The 21366-nt window shown below is 42.6% G+C and overlaps 1 protein-coding gene across 6 annotated transcripts; it reads left to right on the top strand.

Moving 5' to 3' along the window:
• The first annotated feature begins 702 nt into the window (after nucleotides 1-702).
• On the top strand, nucleotides 703-20214 carry slc6a1a (solute carrier family 6 member 1a). 6 transcript variants are annotated; one of them, XM_037105185.1, is made up of 15 exons: nucleotides 703-792; nucleotides 11991-12380; nucleotides 12695-12826; nucleotides 12989-13089; nucleotides 13249-13358; nucleotides 13573-13705; nucleotides 14449-14583; nucleotides 14687-14790; nucleotides 15405-15529; nucleotides 15689-15801; nucleotides 16514-16645; nucleotides 16836-16938; nucleotides 17265-17365; nucleotides 17531-17698; nucleotides 17789-18262. In XM_037105185.1, the coding sequence occupies exons 2-15, from the start codon at nucleotides 12149-12151 to the stop codon at nucleotides 18260-18262; spliced, it is 2163 nt and encodes a 720-aa protein (XP_036961080.1). In that variant the 5' UTR covers nucleotides 703-792; nucleotides 11991-12148. The 6 variants fall into 6 exon arrangements, with proteins under 6 accessions (XP_036961080.1, XP_036961077.1, XP_036961079.1 ...); XM_037105182.1 differs by lacking the exon at nucleotides 703-792 and adding an exon at nucleotides 10524-10880; XM_037105184.1 differs by lacking the exon at nucleotides 703-792 and adding an exon at nucleotides 10906-11016.
• Nucleotides 20215-21366: the final 1152 nt, after the last annotated feature.

Here is a 21366-nt window from a genome sequence, read left to right as displayed (position 1 = left end):
CCTTGAGCGTTTCCTAAAAAAGGATATTTCTCAATCTTAAAGCAACATTATGTAATTTTTTTTACCTTATAAAAACAGCTTCCAAATCCTTTTAAAGGTACAATGTCTATTAAGAGGGTGAATGGCGTCTCTGTCTCAGCCACTCTGCCACCCTATCACTATGTTCCTGCACTATGTACCTTCAACGAGAGGGTAGAATCTCAGTGTTACATACATGTTTACCTCAACAACAACAAGTTTTCAACACGTAACATTGTTATGGTGTCATGAGGTTTGTTTGAAGTCAGTTCTTAAAGACCTGGGATTTGTAGTTGCAACAGTGGTGTTGCACTCAGAAACTGCAGGGGATGCCAAATCACACAAAATGCCAATTACCATATAGTGTTGCTCTGAATTGGCATTAGACCAATGTTTTGCTTTACCTCTAATGGCTGTAGAAAAATTAAACCATCCATTTATGGATTGGTTCCCTATAAACCTCACTTTCATTATGCTGTTCTGGCCCACGACCGGGCTCTATTTTCCCCTAAAAATGAAGGATTTACTGCCCATAGCATTGCACAGTCAAAACAGGAATTGCCTTTGTTCCCTTGTTGCTATCCGATCCAACAACTAGAGCAAATGTGGAAACTCTGCACAGACAAAGAACGCCGCTGATGGAGGAGGCAAAGGAGGCGAACAGAGAGAGAGTGTTAGAAACCCAAGTAAAACAAGGATGGGTGTTCATTCGATGGAAAGCGCCGGTATTGTGTCAAGGCCTGTTCCTCTGCTGGCATTCTTTCTTCTAGATCAGTAAGTACCAAAACCTGCCTTTATCAGCACAACCACCTGATATACTGTGTGTTTTCAAAGCACTGAAATCAGGATTTCCTGGTCAAACTGGGATTCTAATACTCGATTTTTCGTTTGGACAGTAGCCAAGCCGTTAGCAGTGGCCATGTTGGGAACACTTATGGCTAGAAGTAATACCACGGGGAAACACAAGGAGGAATTAGTTTTAGTTTTATCTTTCCTTACAGCTTCCACTTAGGCTGAATAGATCAAATTAAAAAAGCATAATGTGTGTTTGCGTCTGGGGGAAAAGCTTGTGCTGGCATGAAAGTGTTCCTGCAGCTGTGAAAAAAAAAAAAGGATTTTGCCCAAAATCTGAGTTTTTGAAAAATGTTTTATTTGGCCAAACACGTTGGACCAGACGTTATTTCCTCCGCTGAGACAGAATCAAAACGGCGTGTCTCAACAGCAAACGAGCTTGGTCCTAACGTGCTCATAAATGTTAAAATAGTGTTGATTGTTGCACTGCTAGATGTGAATTTGTAAGAACAAATGACTTTTGAATAATTCATCAAGGGAATAATTTATTTATTTCAGAGTTCACTATTTGCTGATGTATTGCAAAAATGGCAATTTAATCCGGGGAAGTGACTCAACAGAAAAAAATATTACTTTCCAGATACTTTACTTTTTGTCTTTTTATCACAATTGACCTATTTACAGGACAACACATCCCAAACTCTTATAGTCAGTTTATTTGATGAAAGCGAGGGTTTTTATTGTCAGAAGAAGAAAATGAGTCCAAAAGAACCCAAATCATTTATTTCAGCCTCTTGACACTTTTTGAGAACACTGACTATCATATAATACCATTTTTTGACTTACTAACATCAGTGGTTGCTCTGAAAATAGATTATTACCATAGAGACAGGGTTGAAACTTGAGCTAATCGACTGATAAGTAAGTCATCCAGTGGAAATATCAAACACAATGGAGAAGCTGCACTCCAACATAAGGATTTACTGCTTTTCTGTTTCACATCAGTGTTGAATTCTTGACAAAATAAGCAGTTTAAACGACACTGGGCTGTGGTGACTTGCAATTTGTTTTTTTTTACTTTGTGTAGACAAGGTGATTGACCGAAAAATAATCAAATAATAATGCAGTAGTAAGGTATTTAAGGGCAGAGGAACATGTAATTAAACACATGATGGCACTGCTCAACAGGCAATGTGCATCAGTTTTGGGACACAAACTCACCCAGGCAGGTAATTAATGTCTCGGGCACGCTTTTGGGCATTTTTTTTGAGAAGATGTGAGGTGACAGCGACAGGCCAAATAAGTGTGGGTGTGATTTAGTCGCTCTCCTGGTTTATTTCAGAGGGCTGAAACATCTCGAGATTCACGCAGCACGCGCTTCGTTTTTCACTCGCCTGATTAGGTCGTGTTTACCTGTGGGCTCTGCTCTCCATCTGATGCCGGCTTATCTCAGGCTATCAGTGTTAGCGCTGACCAGGCTGATGGTGCTGGTGATTAGAACCATCTTTTTCATGCAATTAGCAATTACCGAAGCTCTTCTCCAAGATGTTGAGGGGGTTGAAGAAGTGGTTTTCGGGATGGATTAAGGCTGACGTCAATGGCAAAATGCAAATTTGCTTCTCCGAGCTTTATGTAAAAGCTCTGAATTGGGAGCTTAGCCGGGGAATTTTGTCCACATGCTCTAACCCATTCTTGTCAGTGCTGGAAGGATTGCGTGGTCTCACTGATGGGTTGGACGACCGGCTCCCTCAGCTTTGAAGCTGATAAACCTTTTAAAACCATGACAAATATTCTCCTGCAATTTTGCCAGAGGAAAGGCAAAGAAATGAAATAGGTAGCAGGCGCAGGAATATGAAAATTTGCTCCATCCACTTCAAACTCCCCACCATACAGCGAAGAAGTTTTTCTTTTGAAGGCTGAAGTGCTTACTCTTGCAAACCTTTGAGCTCATACTACAGTGAACTGTCTCTTCTGGAGCCGTCCTCTAGATCTTAAAAGACAGTAACCTAATGCTCCTGCATCAGCATGGCAGCTAATAATGTCACAGCGTGGAGACACGTGGCGTGCAGCAGAACGGTGATCATCAGGAAGCGTTTAACCGCACAGCCTCCATGTCAGTGGCAGACATGGCTGGATGGCACAAGTTAGGCAGCAAGGGTGAGACATCCAGTCAGTTTCCATAGTGATGTGGTTGAATGGAGGGGATTAGCAGGGGCAGTGTGGTGGGAAAGGATTGCAGGCTTCTGTCAAAGCATGCTTTGAAAGACCTCCATGTCGTGGCTCCATCCTATTTGGTGATGCTGATGATGGACCCTTCGTCTCCCTTCACTCCCCACTCTTTCCCTGATGCAAGCATGTTTTATGTGCACTGACACTGCTGTCCCCTTTTGTGCACTGGTCTCTCAGGTGTACAGTCTTTGATGTGCCAGTTGTTCACAGTAATGTGCGACCCTCGTGCAAACCCTCCTGCCAGATCCAAAACAAAAACCTTCAGAATGAACTTGTTGCTTTTGAGGTAAGACGTTAGAATATGGTGCACAAAAATGTGAGCTGTTACTCAGTAAGGAATTAATCAGGATGGACTGGAAAATGAATGAGTAGTTAATGCTGAGTTACTAGAGGACAGACCGGGAGATAATATACTAATTAATCTATCATAATGTAATGACTAGGTAATAAATATCTGTCAATTAACATACTGACGACTTCACAAGTTGTTCCTGATTAACCCTGAGCCAGACGCTGGGTGAAATAAACTAGTAACTACTCATCAGCTACTAATTACTTAATCAATAATTACTATCTTTTTGCACCTTCAATAGACATAAACATTAAACTCACCAGTAACCAAGTAGACTCATTAATTATCAACTACTTAAGAGGGCACAAAAATAGTCTTACTAAGTCTTCTTGGTAACTACTCAGTATTATGTTTCTACTTTACTCGAAGGTGCACAAAAAGAGTAACTAATGATTAAGTAATAAGAAGTTAAGGTGTAGCTACACAGTTTATTTAACTCAGCTGCTGGTTCAGAGATCAGAATCCGGAACAACTCATGAAGAAATACAAAAAAGAGTATCTTTCTCTAATTAGTAATTAATGAGTCATCACGAGTGTGTGCCACTAAGCAGCTGGTACACAACTAATATGTATGAACTAATCATTACCCAGTGATTCATTAATACTGGGTCTCTTCATCTGGTATCCAGGACATTATCATTATCGACCAGTTTTTGAACCACAGCTATTCATGAATTACTTATTAACGATTCATTAATTATCAAGTAACTACTCGCATTTTTGTGTACTGTGTTGAAAAGTTCATCCACAACTTTTCTGTCATCTAAGTTTTATTCTACATCACTACAACATGTAGACAATTTTTTCTCAGTGTACACTTAAACCTCCTGATTATAATGCACGGATTAGTTTGCCTTTAAATCTGCAGGATGTGAAGTTAAACACGCAATTTTTGACAGCTCATAGACAGCAATTTTAGGAATGTAATCCTCATCACTAACGCTAATGATTACGTCAAGTCAGCCTCAGTCAGTGAACATGTTCCCCTTTCAGACAGCACTCAGTAATATGATAATGAATCAACTTCTCCCCCAAATCATCAGCATTGTGATTATTCTGGGTTGTCATTCATTTGTAATCAAATTGCTTTAATCCTATTTTTTTTATTATTATTTTCTATCTTTCACTCTTGTAGCCATGGTGGTCATGAGGACTGGACGGTCATAACAAGCAAAGAATTAAGTGGAGCTGAAATGCAAACCCTTAATTGCAAGATGAGCCGTTAAACAAAGACATTACCAGAGACAATTTAATTCTAGTTACTATCCGATACTGTCTGTTTGATATGATAAGATTCACTTAATCAATTTGCAAAACCATTTTACTAACATGCATAGAGCTGGATTAAAAAAAATATTCAGTTTATCTCAAATATCTGTTAAATCAAACAGGCATGTGCAGTGAACCATTCAAACTGACTTCCTTTTATCTCGTTCTACTACACACTTACCATCCTCATCTACAGACAAGATTTAAATCACACTTATGTAGCGTCATCCCTGACCATCACTTCAATGCAATATCTGTATTACAAAAAAGTAATATATTCTTCATGAGAAAATATAAAAAAGATACCATCAGAGACAAAGAACTGCAGTATCATTGCTGAGGTTCGGTGTCAAACCTGCAGCTGACCTCAGTGAAAATAGAGTTTATTTGCAGGAATCTGAGGTTTTTCCAATATGTCAACTGAGCCGTCTGCAATATATCAAACACAAATAAATGTGTCATCTGATGTTCTAAACCACTGGACTCACAGTTATTGTACAGTTATCATACAGTGTGTTCTCACAGCGAATGATAATGATCCAAAAAATTGAGACCAAATAAAACACCAGAAAAATTGGGCAGTTAAAGGGTGAAGGGGAAAAGAAGTATCCACAGTATGAAGTCGTCACCTGAGATTGAAGGTTAAAGTGATGAATTAAGACATATTTTAGATTCATTAGACTGATTGCCTTCATTTTTCCGGCTCACTATACGAGACAAAAGTAAACCTCTAATAAACTCTGTGTTGCAATTTCTAAGAATTGATGTTATGCTGTGTAGTATTCTGAACATGCAATTTAAATGTAATGAAACGTTTCCATTTCTATGAATGATTCTATGAATTCTTGCGCCGACCTGACATATCTGACGTAGTGAATATATTTTTGAGAGGCAATAGGGTTAAAAAATAGGAAATGGTTGAAATTAAACCAAATCTCAGCATTATTTCTAAAATCTTTTTTCGAAAGATTGTTGTGGTCAATACACATTAAATATTGTATTGTATTCCTTGTCAAAAAAGAGGCGCTACATGTGTGATATGTTTTGCACTCATATGAACATTATAAATCTTGGCTATTAGTGTGTTGTTTCAGCTCAGGGTAGCGTTAATTTATCACAACAGGCCTCGTAAATGGTGTTAAAGCATTTGCTCATTTTGAGAATCAATCCTAACAGATTATCTCTGTAAATGAGTTTGTCAGCAATGGAGCCAGCATGTCCAATTTGCCACGCAACCTTTTTCAATATTGATAATATTGTTTATAGCAGTCGTTAGAGCTGTTTTTGCTCGAGTACAACCATAAGCATGGTGCTGGGATGATTCATTTCAAAGGCCTTTTAATCCCTTACATGCATTTGTATGTTGGGCGCAGATTTTTTTCTGCGTCGCCTCAACGTGCTTTTTAACCCTCAGAAGCCTAATCTGCACCGTTAATGGACTTTTTGTAGAAGTTAATTAACCATTTTCAATGATAGCAGCAGAGCAATCCCAGTAGAGCGCCATATAAGGAGGGAGAGACGGAGACCGATTATGCTGTTGCCTAGCAACACATGTACAAAATTTGAAGCGATTTAGTGCCCCCATACTGGTTATCATGGAGGTCATATGTTTACTAAATCCACACCGTGTGCTGGCTGTCACACAGGGCTGTCAGCAGATCAGCACAGGTACCGTCCCCGTCCTGCTTGTTGCACGCCGACGTGTTGATGGCAAACATATTAAAGCTGCACCCAGGCTGGATGTTAAAAAAAACCACGGCTGTCTAATTCCCTGGATTTGTGGAAATGGCATTTTTCCTTTGACTGAGTGGCAAATGCTACATCAGAATCCCAACAGAGGAGAGAAGCAAGTCTTTTGCAGCAGTGGGGTTTAACTTCTTTGCATAGTTGATCCCTTCAGGAAGGTAAAATCAGGAGAAAGAAGAAGAAAAAAAAAGAAAACACCACAGAGGAGATGAACAGAGCATGCTCCACAAATTTGGTAGATGATTCACTCACCAATTCCTGAAATATCATTGGCCAGCCCACTTCACCGATTCCTACAGCCCACAATACTTCACTACGCATGTAAATAGTATCTGGCAAAAGCTGTTTGTTTTGTTTTTTTTAAAAAAAACTGTCCTCTCAGCTTGTTTTGCCTGTTTGCAAATTGTGTGTGTGCCTGTGTGTGCGCGTGAGAGAGAGAGAGTGAAAGAGAAAAGGAGGCATACAAAGAGACAGAGAGAGAGAGAGAGAGAGAGAGAGACGTAGGGAGGGAGGAAGAGAGAGGCGAGACAGAGCTGCTGAGGCACTCACTTCACAGCAATTTAGGTCATGCTAAACAAATGCTATACTAAAGAAGCACAGACAAATAAGAGCATCAAGCCTTGAAGTGATTTCAGCGTCTACATGCGCCGCTGAGATGACAACGTGGCGTGAGCTGTGTGTGCATGCAGGGGAACGTCACAAGTGTCTCTGAGCAGCACGTGCAGGTGTGAGGTAATATTTCATCAATCATCCCTGGGAGGGAAGAACAAATTATACTGAGGGCTCGTACAGAAATATTGAGCTGTTATCCGGTTATGTCTTACTTCCCCAGTGAAATACATGTGTGCCAGTCCCTCTGTCATCAGGATACACACACACACACACACACACACACACACACACACACACACACACACACACACAGCAGTGCACTCTCTCAGTGCTCACAAGTCAAGAAACATGTACAGCGGCAATCACAGTGAGGGGCTGATGAAAACAAAGAGCAGACAGCAGCAGAGAGGAAGCTGCACATCCAGGCTTCTCTTGGTGGGATTGACCTAATGAGACATATTTATATATTAAAGAGCCCCGTCGAAGGCTCACTTGCTGTCAAAACAAGGGTTTGGTTAAATATTTAATGTTGATTTGTTTTGTTTTTGAATTGTGCTTTTTGGGGATTTTCATTCTACGCAGCATTCATCCGGAAAAACAAAAACAAAAGAGGATTCTTTTCCACCTTGTCATCGTGTGCTCATGTGTAGCATTGCTGCACGTACACAACGCTGATCCAACACACGTGAAGAAAAATCAGCCGCTCTCACCGTCAGCAGTCACCGGCTCCACTTGCATGTTTGCACTAAAAAATAAAACGGGATGCGTACACAATTCCGGCAAGAGGAGAAAAACAAGCCTGCGACAATATGAATAAAATATGTGAATTGCTTATGATTAGCATACTAATGACTAATCATCATGCTAATTAGTTCATTTTGTGGCCTCAAATTGCAGCCTGGCGTTGAGGAGTATGAGTGCGTGGAAATGCATTGTGAAAGCCGAGAGATTGCTCGGAGAATTGCACAGAGATCATCGTCGGCAGTTTAGAACAATCATCTCAAGGTATGGCTGTTAGGGAGCAGGGGAGAGAAAATGGAGGGCAGATCCACACAGAGGCCTGCTACGAGTCACACACAGACGCTTGTTTGGAAAATGTGACTTTCAATTTTGTGTTTTTCTTACATGTTCTTGACAATTTACTCGAGCTTGAGTAAAAAAAACCCTTTCTGAGCGCTGGATTTATTGAATCTTTCAATTATTAGCAACTCTCGGCCACCAGTGAGTGAGATAAAGAACTCGTAAACAAAAGGTGATCTTCACTTGATTATTTACACAATATTATCACAAGTATATCATTTACCAAATATCAATATTCCTTTTGCCCTACGATGAGCTGGTGACTTTTCCAGGGAGTACCCTGCCCTCGTCCAGAGACAGCTGGGATTGGCTCCAGCAACAACCCCGCCACTCCATAAAAGGAATAAAGCGGTTACAGACAGTGACACGACGTGACAATATTCAATTTTTTAATATCGCGGTTATCGCAAATATCGCGACACCAGATTTCATATTTTGTGCTTTTATTTGGACTATTCTGATTTGTATAGCAACCAAACCTGTAAAACAAACAATGCATTCAATTTCACTTTAAGTCAAATTTCTCAACATATTTTGGGGAATAATACATTAAAGAGACACATGTAAATGTTTGGTTTGACTTCTGACACAGTAATCACGATGGACATGAATCTCCACCTCACCAAAAACAATGATGATTCCACACACACACACACACACACACACACACACACAGAGCCAGTGGGCCAGTAAAGAAGTCTGACCCAGGACTCAATCTCAGCCACATACTCTAAAAGCCATTACGAGGAAAAAGGCACGAGTGATCCCAGCCTAATGGAGCACGTACGGCATTCGCGAGGAGCCAAAATACGAGACTTCCAGCTGAAATTAGGAGAGCGGCGGATGCTGCCGGTGAAAAGGGCATGAATAGAAAAAAAAAAAAACCCCATCCCCGAGCAGCGAGGTGAGGAGGTCAGCTGGCTGCGCGCACATGTCACCAGCCCTACCGGACACGCCCGTGCGCTCCGTCAGCAGGTGTATAAATATGTGTCATGTTTCACACCCCGTGTCCGCGGGGACGGCAGCCCAGATGGGATTTTAAATGCTGCATTTCATGTGGTATCATTTAGTAGGTTAGTTCACCCCTCATTGGTTCGCCATCTGGTGCCCCCTCTCTCTCTCTCAGCCCGCGATAGCGAAGGATCCGCACTGGAAGTCTAAACGCTGCCAGATGAGCGTTTCCGCGAGTTTACACTACAGTCAGGAGTGTGCGCTCCCCGACGACCCCGGTGACATTTTAAAGAGAAAAGGAAGAGGAGGAGGAGGAAGAGGAGGAGGAGGAGGGGGGAGAAGAGTCGAGACACGTGGAGTTTGAAAACAAGACGAACTCCAAAGCTTATCAGTGAAGTTAGAGGGGGGAAAAAGACAGCGAGGAGCCAGGAGGAAGAAACAAACTTAATATTCCGGCAAATCAAACAAGTGGGCCTGTTTATGAGCGCCGTGGATCACTTACCGTCGCGCGTCAAACAGACGAAGTGCCCCCTTAAAGAAAGGTTTGCGTCTTGATTCCACTTTCCGGATGGTTTCTTTAGAAGGGGAAAAAAAGAAAATAATAATAATAATAAAAGCAAAAGAAATCCGCAACTGGATCCAGTCCTCGCTGATTTGCTGCCCATGTGAACGTTTTCTGGTGTTGTTGCTGTTGTTTCCCCCCCTCGGTGGTTTTCATTCTTTCATTTTTCTTCTTCTTCTTCTTCTTCTTCCTCTTCTTCTTTTTTTTTAATCATGAAGCTCATGGTCCACGAGTTTTTATTCCTCGCACATCATCATCATCATCATCATCATCATCCCCCCCTTCATTTGAGGAAGACGTCGGGGCTTTGGACGATTACAAAGCAGAGTTAGACAACCAGCCAATGTTCCCTCCCTTTATTGACGGGCTCCCTTTATCACAATTTGCCAGATTTGCCAGACAGCCGCTGACTGGCCTCACCTTCCCCAACAACACCCGCGGTTTTTTTTTTTGGGGGGGGGGGGGTGATAACGCCGCTTATATTATCCTCCATATGTTTCCATTTTGCACCTCGACCATACATTTTATAACTGGAGGGGGGGGCGTCACATTTGGTGTTGCTGGGCGCACAGGGATGTATTATTGTTATTTAAAAACAAAACAAAACAGGTGAATCCTCAAAGTGTTTGTTGGGAGAATAAATCTGAATTAAAGAATGAAAATGTGACTGTGGGATGAGGAGTCAGTGTGTGCTCATGAAAAAAAAAACTTGTCTGGGATGTGATGGCGAAAACAATAGGAATGCATCAGTCATGGTGTTTAATAAAAATGGATGGAAAGAGTAAAAGAATGTGAGATATTTGAAATGAAACACACGCTGTAAGTGCGATGTCAGTGCAGCCTATAGATGAGGATGGAGGAGAAGAAGAGGAAGAGGAGGAAGAGGAGGAGAAGGGGGGGCGACTTTGAGATGACATTGAGGCTGTGTGGATGGGAGTTGAGTCTCTGGTTGTTGATGTTAGACAGTCGCACAAGGCGAAGCGGCTGCTGCCCGTGTTGATTCAGCCTCCTCCTCCTCCTCCTCCTCCTCCTCTTCCTCCTCTTCTTCCTCCTCCTGGTCTTCAGCACTGCTCCCCGCTGGACAGCTCCTGCTTGGACTCCTCTAACGCTGCATGGTCCCTTTAAGTCTTTTAATGGAAGTAAAATCTATTTATGTTACAAGAAATATTGGGAGTTTACAACTTCGCCCACGGGAGGAATCTACGGATACCTCGTTTCGAGATTTGTGGCAGGCAGCGTATCCTCGGCGGCACAGACCACAGAACCATTGTGAGTAACACTGGCTGCTTGAATTTTTTTCTTCCTCTTCTTTCCTTTGCGTCTGCCTGTCTGTGCGCGTTTGAACCCTCACACGAACGAGTCTGCCTGGCGCATGGTTTCGGTTCTGTCGTCTTTGCAGCTGACGGTGAGTGCGATTAAGCCCTGAATGAGCCCGTCAATATGTTGCTGGGGGGTCAATGTAACGACTGCATGATGCGCCTCCGCGCCGACATGCTATAGCCAATTAAATGCAGAATTGATCGCGGTTTGCTTGTCTTATTGGATGGTGCAAATGTCGAGGCGCATTCTCGCGCGTGTATTAACGCGCTTGGTTCCCAATTAATCGGACAGAACGGGGTGGCCGTTTGTGCAGCCTGATGCGTAAAGCTTTTACGCATTGGAGATCCCTTTGTCTCCACTGTGCGTTTTGTGTTCCAGTTTGTTGGAGACCTCTCTGAATCCCCGCTGCTCGCTTCTCTGTGTGTGGATAACTGTTGGGAGAATCTGCAGGTGGTAATTGGTGGGCTTGATTATGCTTAATTCTCATAGGCTATTTGCTATCGCTGCGGCGCGTCTTGCTGCTCGAAGTGCACGTTTTGGATCCTTTCATTTGTCTTAAAGTTTGTCTCTTTTTTTCTCCCCCTCGTTGATGTTAGTATAACCGATTTTTCTTTCTTCCTTTTTTGGGGTTATTTCATGGCAGACTTTGTTTAGGCTATCATGTGTGCTGATCTGCTCTTGGCTGCTGTGCATTTGCGCGCAATCTGTCGTGTGTGTTTTAGTTATGGGAGCAAGTCCAACATGACTTTGCCATCGATGTTTATTTATTTATTTATCTATTTTTGCTGTTTGTTGAGTGTGGTATGAATGAATTTTTTTGTTGTCAGGGAGCCAAATGTTCGTGAGATGCTCTAGTCTACATTTCGACCGCATATTCCTGTGTATCACAGTGTGTGTTTGGATTTAATTGATATTGATTTTTACTGCACCTGAGTGAATGCATGCAGTGCATACGTTTTCTTCATATGTAATTACATTTTCAGCGCCTCCTGAAAGAAAAAAAAAAAAAAAACGTCGACCAAAAAAAAAAAAAAAAAATTGCTCTATTCACGATTCCAGGTTAACGGCGACTGACGAGCCGTGTGTGCACAGGCTTTCATCTCCAGCAGACATTTGGTCCAAAGGTTAGGTCTGAAAAAACCGCGAAGCTGCTGTCTACGTGGACTGGTGCTGAAGCCTCCCGTCCGACTGCCAGGACCTCTGCCAAACCCAGAGACATGGCGACGAACGGCACCAAAACGGATGGACAAGTGACAGAACTGAACGAGGTGGCCACTAACAATGACAAGCCCAAGTCGCTGGACGTGAAGCCCGAGAAGCAGAAAAAGGATTTGCCTGACAGGGAAACATGGGGGGGCAAATTTGACTTCCTCCTGTCGTGTGTGGGTTATGCAATTGGACTGGGGAACGTGTGGAGATTTCCCTATCTCTGTGGAAAGAACGGTGGAGGTAAACACTCTTTTCTCACTGCTAATTATAAGCAAAAGAAAAACAGAAAAAAAAAACTGCACGAACGACCAGTCAGCTGTGCACATAGTCGAGCTTATCTAATTGGCCGTGTCGACTGACATGACAGAGAGTAGAATGAGAACATCAGCCACATTTGCAAAACCTAATTAATTGACGTTGTGTTGCTGTGTGGATTCAGAAGTAATGCGTCAGTGCAGATCAGAGCCACAGATTTGTCCCCTTTTTAAATTTTCTTCTTTTCTTTCATTTTCTTTTTTCAAATGTATAACTTGATGTACTTTTTGTCCACCCAGGAGCCTTCTTGATCCCATATTTTTTGACTCTCATATTTGCTGGAGTCCCCTTGTTTCTACTGGAATGCTCCCTCGGTCAGTACACCTCAATTGGAGGGCTTGGTGTGTGGAAGCTGGCTCCCATGTTTAAAGGTACATAATCTCACTGCAACTCCAACACGTTATACCGAGGCCTGTGTGAAATGAGTGTTCGTAGGAATGATCATCGGGATTTATGGAGGCCACATAACACACATGTCCAATTTTTAGTTGTTTTTTTTTTACTGCACTGCCTAATTCATGTCTGTGTGATAGGTGTGGGCCTTGCAGCAGCCGTCCTGTCCTTCTGGCTTAACATTTACTACATTGTAATCATATCTTGGGCCATTTACTACCTGTACAACTCCTTCACCGCTGTAAGTATCACCCACATCTAGCACAGGGTCACGGTTGTTTCACTCAGTTCATGAGGATTTGTAGCCTTCTGACAACAATTTTAATAAAAAGAGGGGGAGAAGAGAGAAAGAAAAATGAAAAAGAAAAAAAAAAAACATGGCAACTGTGTTGTTTTACAGAACCTTCCGTGGAGCACGTGTAACAATGAGTGGAACACGGAGAAATGTTACACAAACCACTCCATTGCAGATACCACCAATCTCACCAGCTCAGTGTTGGAGTTCTGGGAGTAAGCTATTGACCGCTTTTCTCTCTCGCTTTTCAGAGCTTTTAAAGAGTATCCTGCATGCATCCCCGAGATCCATGAAAAAAGACAGCCTCCTCTGCTGCATGATTATTTGCCTGTGTATGTCCATGTGTGTGTGTGTGTGCGTGTGTGTGTGTGTGTGTCTCTGTGTGTGTGTGTGTATAATAGTCTTGTCGTCGCTCGCTCTGACTTACAGGCGCAACATGCATAACATGACCGATGGCTTGGAAAAACCAGGCCAGATTCGAGTGCCACTGGCGATAACGCTGGCCATCGCATGGGTCCTCGTCTACTTCTGTATCTGGAAAGGGGTTAGCTGGACGGGGAAGGTAAGACGTTTGCCAGATTTTGGGGTATCCAAGAGCTCCTGTACGACACCGGTTCCCAATCAGGAGCGGTGTGCGACAGCAAATGCATTATTTACATGTCTAATATTGCCTCATCAATCATTCAGAATCGCAGTTGGCATTGTCCAGATTTGAAAAGTAAGAGAGGAGGACATCAAACGCTCATGTTCACTAATCCCACTCTGCCTCATGGTGGCTCCTCTAATTCCAATCCTCCTGACACAGTGTCTACACTGACTGTGGATTCATGATAGGAGGAGCAACAAACAGCCATACGCTACAATCTGGTTTTGTCCTCTCCCTCCACTCGAAGCAGTTTCCCTCCCTTGCGGTGCCACATTTCGAAAAAAAAAAAAAAAGTCTGGTGCGTCACGTGACCATGGCAAATAAAATTTGTTTTGCTCACCCCCCCCCCCCCCCCAGCACTCACAAATCGCTTGCACAGTGTCATGACTGCACGTAGACACTCACACTGAAAACGCTGCAGTGATTTTCTTTTGCTGAATATTTGATCTCTTGTGTTTGTTTTGGTTTTTTGTTTTGGTGTCTGAAAGAGATGGAAGGTAAAATAAATTCAGAAAATCTTTACGAGCCTCATGAGAATGTCTGAATAGTGGGTGAATTCCAGATTTGCGAAATTTGTATGCATCATGAATTTACTGGCAGTGCACCGGTGTCATCCATCCTGCTGATAACAGCCTCCCGTTTCCCCTCTTTTTTCATAGGTCGTTTACTTCTCCGCTACGTACCCCTACATCATGCTGTTCATTCTCTTCATCCGCGGGGTGACTCTACCTGGAGCTAGAGAGGGAATTTTGTTCTACATCACCCCTAACTTTGAAAAACTCAAAGAGTCGGAGGTAATGGCGCATTATTGTGTGACTCATACCTACTTCCTGCACGCCTGAGTGAGCAGATTTTGGCCTCATGCAGCTAAACGCTTGTGTTTCCTTTTTTTTCCAGGTATGGCTAGATGCAGCCACCCAGATCTTTTTCTCCTATGGATTGGGATTGGGGTCACTTATAGCTCTGGGCAGCTATAACCCTTTCAATAATAATGTTTACAGGTAAGACCAGTGGAGAAAAAAAAAATCCTGATTAGAGGTAATCTGAATTTCAGAGATGAAAGAAAACTAAAAATCAATCAGTCAGTAAATAGATTAATTCAATTTCTGCTATGTTGCTATACATTCAATGATGCTTGGTAAGAGCCATTAAGGGGTTTTAATAATGTGAGTTGCTGGCATGAATATAATAAGAAGCTTAAAGAGGAGGCTGTATCTTTCAGTCGGTGTGCGAGGAAGAAAAAAAACCAACTATGATTGCAAACCCTGAGTGTTTTCTGCAGCAGCCTCATAGTTCTGGGTCACATAAACAATCAGTTACATAAAAAATAGTGCCCTTGTTTCAAATTGCGCCCATCTTTTCTTCGTCTTTTATTACTTTTTTTATTATTTGTCAGGAGCGTTTCTAAATTAAATCTATTCACGTCCGTCACGAACGATGGGAATAGTGTTTTGGGGTTTTTTTTGCGAAACATGTACAATGTAAAAGGAATTAATAGCAGTGATTCATTCTCTCAGCCCGCTCGTTCAGATCTCAGAGTTTTCCCTGTCGTGACGACAAACAAAGTCAACTTAAATCTTTGACAACAGCACTATTTTATGTTTCCTCTCCCCAGAGACTCTATCATCGTGTGCTGCATCAACTCGTGTACCAGCATGTTCGCGGGCTTTGTCATCTTCTCTATTGTCGGCTTCATGGCGAACGTGACAAAGAGACCCATCGCCGACGTAGCAGCTTCAGGTAACTACAGATTGCATAAATGCCTCCGTCTGTTCTCTGCATGAAAAACATGCACGGTCATTGAGACTGACTGCTAAACATTGCTTTTGTCATTCGCCTCCATGCAAGTACATGTCTGCAGACCCTGATGAGATATTATTTTCCTATTCTACCATCCAGGTCCTGGCTTAGCTTTTCTGGCCTACCCGCAGGCTGTAACCCAGTTGCCTGTGTCTCCTCTCTGGGCCATTCTGTTCTTCTCCATGCTGCTCATGCTGGGGATAGACAGCCAGGTAAGGGGCTTGGAGATGATCTGCTCATGGGCTGACCTAAATATTCAAAATGCAGGTACATATCATGCCGCTCACCCCTGCTCCTCGCACGATAAGCATGCAATTTGCTCCTTGTGGACAGATATAGCTGAGCTCTGACATCAGCTGTCAAGTCTTTTTAATGCAACTTTCTCACCTCCGTGTGCCTGCAGGTTTAGCTGTCTGGGTTTCTTTCTTTTGCGCATATTTGGGTTCGAATGAGGCCACGGCAACTGGAGAAAAAAAAAATGCATACATGCAGCTATACGCTTGGCTATGAGCACCAGCGCTTCAGAGTTAAAAAAAAGAAAAAAACAAACATTCTTTTTAAACTCTATTCTGAATGTCACAGCAACTGAGCCTTTGCATAACAGAGCTATTATCAAAATGGCCTCCAAGAAGTGGATGCTTGGTCATTCAGAAGATTACGTTAGCGGTTTTGTCCCATGCTTTGGTGCACACTGCAATTCTTTGTCATCTCTCATCAGCAGTCAGCCTAACTGCGAAAAAATGAAAAAGTTCTTTGCAGGAGAATACATTCAGCAAAAATATTCAGAGGCTACAAAAAAAAAATAAAAATAAAAAATAAAAAATGAATGAATATTTCTGCTAAATGACAAAAAAGCAGCAGATGCAAATTGGGCACAAATGTACCTCTCGTGCTTAATGCTGCTTCTATGATTGTGTCCTTCAGTTCTGCACCGTCGAAGGCTTCATCACCGCTCTGGTGGATGAGTTTCCCAAAGCTCTGAGGGGTAGACGAGAGCTCTTCATTGCGGCCGTCTGTCTGGTGTCCTATGTGATCGGACTTTCAAACATCACACAGGTAACAAGCAAGGGCCGATCTCTGACGTTACCACTGACTGTTAATGGTACGAGATTAAACACAGGAGTAACAGCATTGGAAGATGTAATTAAGAGATTAGAAGAGTAAAAATCGATGCATCTATTTTATAGTGGCAAGCTATTTGAAATTTCTGACTTCGTGCTTTTTATGTCTGTTTTTCCATGACCAGGGCGGAATCTATGTGTTCAAACTGTTTGACTACTACTCTGCCAGCGGGATGTGTCTGCTGTTCCTGGTTTTCTTTGAATGCATCTCCATATCCTGGTGCTACGGTGTGTATCATCAGTATTTCATGCAGCGCAGCACAACACATTTGAAACGATCAGCCAAAACGTGGATTTTTCTTTACAATTTAACAAAAAGAAGAAATGGGAAAAACATCACATATTTCAAAAGTTATGGGGTAAATGTGAAGGTTAGAGAAGTATCACACCTATCCAAGAGAATATCTGCGCAGCTTCAGACGCCGTTCAGCCTCAAGGTCGGGAGCTCTGGCGTGTTCCACCTCGCCGTGCTCATCAAAATGCACGGCAGACCGGCGGCAAATTGAAATAAATTGGATATGAATATTTTGATCATGGATTCATTTGTCTCGCAGGTGTGAACAAGTTCTACGACAACATCCAGGAGATGATTGGCTACAAGCCCTGTATATGGTGGAAGATGTGCTGGGTCGTGTTCACCCCTCTCATTGTCGGCGTGAGTGCTCGGCGCTAATACAACCCTACATCTAAAGTCATGACACGAAAAAAACGAAACAATAAATAAAGTCAATATTACCTGCCCGCGGCGGTGTCAGGCTGAGACAGCGCTGCCTCCAGTCAGCGGTGTCAGGATGCATAAAGTGTCTCATGTCTCCCGCAGGGGGTGTTCCTGTTCAGCGCCATACAAATGGTTCCTCTCACAATGGGAGACTATGTGTTCCCGGGCTGGGGTCAAGGAGTGGGCTGGCTCATGGCGCTCTCCTCCATGGTTCTCATACCAGGATACATGGTCTACATGTTTCTTGGACTCAAGGGCACTTACAAAGAGGTGAAGAGTCTGTTGGGTTTTACTAGATTTTGCTGTTATACGTTTGAGATCGATTCTGACGACTTCCCTTATGTCATTTTTCTCTCTCAGCGGCTTCGGATAATGCTCCAGCCTCCTGCAGTTGTCAGGCGACCTCAGGAGAACGGACCCGAGCAGCAGGCGGAGACCAACACCGCCAACTTATCCAGCCCAGCCAATCCTGCCAATCCAGCCAGCCCCGCCACCCCAGCCCCGGCGAACCTCGCGAGCCCGACCAGTCCGGCTCCCGTCAACTCAACCAGCCCTGTGAGCCCCGCTAACCCGGCTCCTCCGCCAGCAAATCCGACCCCCGCCGCCACTAGCCCGGTGAACCCGGCAACTAGTCCCACCGCTGCCATCACCGTCACCACCACCACCACCACCACCACAGCAGCAGCAGCGGCGGCCAGTCCAGCTAACCCCGCCACCACAACTCTTAGCCCTACCAGCCCTCCACCCAACCCCGTCAGCCCGACGGAGCCCGTTAACCCCCCAAACCCAACAAGCCCGACCCCTAACCTGACCAACGCCGAGGCCAACGTGTAGACAACAAAGAAACCCTCATGGAGCATGTAGACAAAAAGAGAACATTACAAAGGACTTCCAAGATTTTAATTGATTCACCTACCTCCAGGGGCAATATGTGATCAAAATAGATTTTCAAACCATGTTTAATTTTTTCTGCATTTGTAAAACCCAAGCCAATGATGTCTTATTGTTGGTTTGCATTCTGAAAAACAATATCAAAGACTGTTAGTGTTCGCAAATACAAACCATAAATTTGAATTTAAAAAAGAAAAAAAAAATGTAAACATACTGTGTAATACTGTGAGAAAAGAAAAAAAACATAGAGATATAGATTAGAGATTTGTTGAATATCTTCATGAAATCAAGTAAATACCGTGTGAATATAGTAGATGAAGTAGTGAACAAAAATTGACATCATTGACGAGGTGCGAGGGATGGCGTCAGTTTTAATTGTGGATGTTTACTAAACCTCACGCAGTTGTCTCTTTTCCAAACGTTGCACTCTGTGAGGTAAAACTACGGGGCCACAAGGTCGAAGCGAGGAGCTCTGAGTAAGCACAATGCCAATAAGAAGTTCATGTTTAGGAGCTCTGGAGCAAACAAGTATCTGTTGCAAAAGATTTTGTTTTTCTTGTGTGTGTGAGAGAGACTGTTATTTTTTTTCCTTCCTTTTTTTTCAGTAAAAAAAAAAAAAGGGAAAACTTTTATGTGATCGAAAAACATTTTTAGAATTATTTTTAGGATGTTTTATACTATATGTGTTGTGATGGAGGACCAAAATCAATAAGGCAGACAAAAGCAAAAACTATGCCATTTTAGTGTTTGGTTGGCAAAAGCACAGGGTACAAAGAAGTACGAGTTAAGAGAGAAAAAAAAAGAAGAAGGAGAGAGAAAAAAAAAGCACAGGGTTAGAAAAAGTGATTAACAAACATCGACTATCCCTTAATGCTGACAGTCAATCCTGTTTACGTTTTGCATGCTTTCCTCAGGAACATCAGTCACAAATTTCTGACATGTCTCCTGACAAACAAAAAAAAAGAGAAGAAGAAGAAGAAGAAGTAGAAGAAGAAGAAGCAGAACAGAGACGGCCTTAAGCCAGTACACCAATTTTTCAAAATGAAGCCATAGTCTGTTTACACGACTGGGCAAAAGTACAAAATACAACTTTGTATGTGAGCACAAAAAAAACCTGGACCAACTCTGTGTTAAAGTAAAGTCATTTCATTTTTCTTTCATGTGTAATGATCAATCATAGTTTGATCAGTATGTATTCAGCAATACATATGTAGGTGTTAAAAGGCCAGTAAGCAAGTGGTCTGTTTCTCTTTTTTGGTTTATGTTGTCTTTGCTTTACTAGTGAAAAGCACAAAGCTTTAATTTCCCCCAGACTCTTGCCATGGCGTGTTAGGACAATGTTAGTTTGCTTTCTACGGCAGCTACTGTGAAAAAAAAAAAAAAAGGCATCTGGTCGAAAACAGAAACATGTTTACTTTGAAAAGCAAAACAACTGAGCGAAAATGTGAAATGGCTACAGTTCATGTCCTGTGAATTTTGTATAAAGTTACTCTACCACAGTTTTCTCTGGAACTTTGTTGTAAAACTGTACCGTTGTAAAACATGTAACTGTGAATGTCTGTACTACATTGGAAGTTATTGTCTAAATGTTGAAAAAATGGAGTTGCTGTTTTCTGCAATAATATTTTGATCACAGAAGCTAAAGCACATATCTTACAGAAATATACGAAAGATGACGATGACAATGAAGATTACATGACGACTATATTAAAAAATAGAAACTATGTCTAGTAAAACAATATTGTTTTGTATATTTTTAACTGTCTCACTGCCTAATGTAAAACATAATATAAACATGATATGTATCTATGGTGTCACATGATAAAGCACGATTGTTATGTTATACAAACTGAAAAAAAAAGACTGAAAAAATAAAGAATTATAGAAAATATAAATACAACACAAGCCTGGCATATGTCCCTTATAGCATGTGTGTTTGGCACAGTGGGCCCCGTGCTTTTCAACGCTGTTACCGGGAAATTAGGTCAACCCCACTATCCCCTCAAAAAGATGTACGCCGCCGCTGCTGAATCCTCCTGTAGTAATTGGCTATTGTTCCCTTTTCTCTTGTGGATAATCCCTGTGGAGTATTTCCAGTCAATAGGTAAAAGGAAAAATGTGAAACCAATAAACACACAAGCAGGGATGAGGAATGGGGAAACAAAAAAAATGTTGTGAAGCTGGATTCTTCTCTTTTTTTTTTCCCTCTGTGTGTGTGTGTGTGTGTTTGTTTGGTTCGAATGAGGCCAGGTGGGAGGTAGAAAATCCAACAACAAAACCTTCTTCCTCGGTAGTTTTGGGCGCCATCTCTACCATGGGGGTAAAAAAAAAAAAAGAAGAAGAAGAAGAAGAAGAAAACCTAAACATTACAGTTAAAAATAAAAGGGAGACATCAAAAGAGAACGAGGGAGAGGAAGAGAGCGTCTGAAGGCTTTCCTTGTGGTTTTATTGAGTGTCAGAAACACAAGCTGATAGAGAGGCCGCGGCAACAAAAAACATCACCACGGAACAGCTCTTGCCCCGGGGCCCGGCGTGCCCACCCGCCCCATCTCCCCAACCTCTTATGGTTCTGTGTGTATTTGTGTGTGTGTGTGTGTGTGTGTGTGTGTGTGTGTGTGTGTGTGTGTGTGTGTATGTCTGCATCTTCTCCCCCCACCTCCTGCAGTTGCTGCTTCCATTAGCTTCCAGTGTGATAAAAGAGACGGCACCAGCTGACACCAGCACAATGACTCACCATGGATAAAAGAATGAGATGTCCCCTCTCGTAGCTTGTGGCAAATTGTGTGTGTGTGAGACAGAAAGAGAGAGAGAGACAGAGAGAGGCAGAGAGACACAGAGAGAGAGAGGTCGGGGACAGAAAGCTGTGTGTTTGAGTGGACCGGGGGGGTTTGAATAATGCCCCTGACGGCAGCACCGTGTATAAACTAGCCCCTGATGGATGACTTACTAGCCTTCCTTTATTCCCAGTTGTGTAATTTAGCATCATTACCTATGAAAACCAGTCGCCACTGAGACAACCCCAACTGATGTCTTACGTCCTCGAGAGC

This window comes from Acanthopagrus latus, chromosome 7, assembly GCF_904848185.1.
Source record: "Acanthopagrus latus isolate v.2019 chromosome 7, fAcaLat1.1, whole genome shotgun sequence".
In the NCBI taxonomy this organism is placed as follows: Eukaryota; Metazoa; Chordata; class Actinopteri; order Spariformes; family Sparidae; genus Acanthopagrus; species Acanthopagrus latus.
This window is presented reverse-complemented; position numbering and strand designations above follow the sequence as displayed.

Excerpts from the sequence above, each read along its gene's own strand:
- slc6a1a (XM_037105187.1), top strand. The coding sequence starts at position 12,149 with ATGGCGACGAACGGCACCAAAACGGATGGACAAGTGACAGAACTGAAC. Across the intron at positions 12,381-12,694 it reads CTGTGGAAAGAACGGTGGAG|GAGCCTTCTTGATCCCATAT; the intron begins GTAAACACTCTT and ends TTGTCCACCCAG. Across the intron at positions 15,530-15,688 it reads CGCCGACGTAGCAGCTTCAG|GTCCTGGCTTAGCTTTTCTG; the intron begins GTAACTACAGAT and ends TCTACCATCCAG.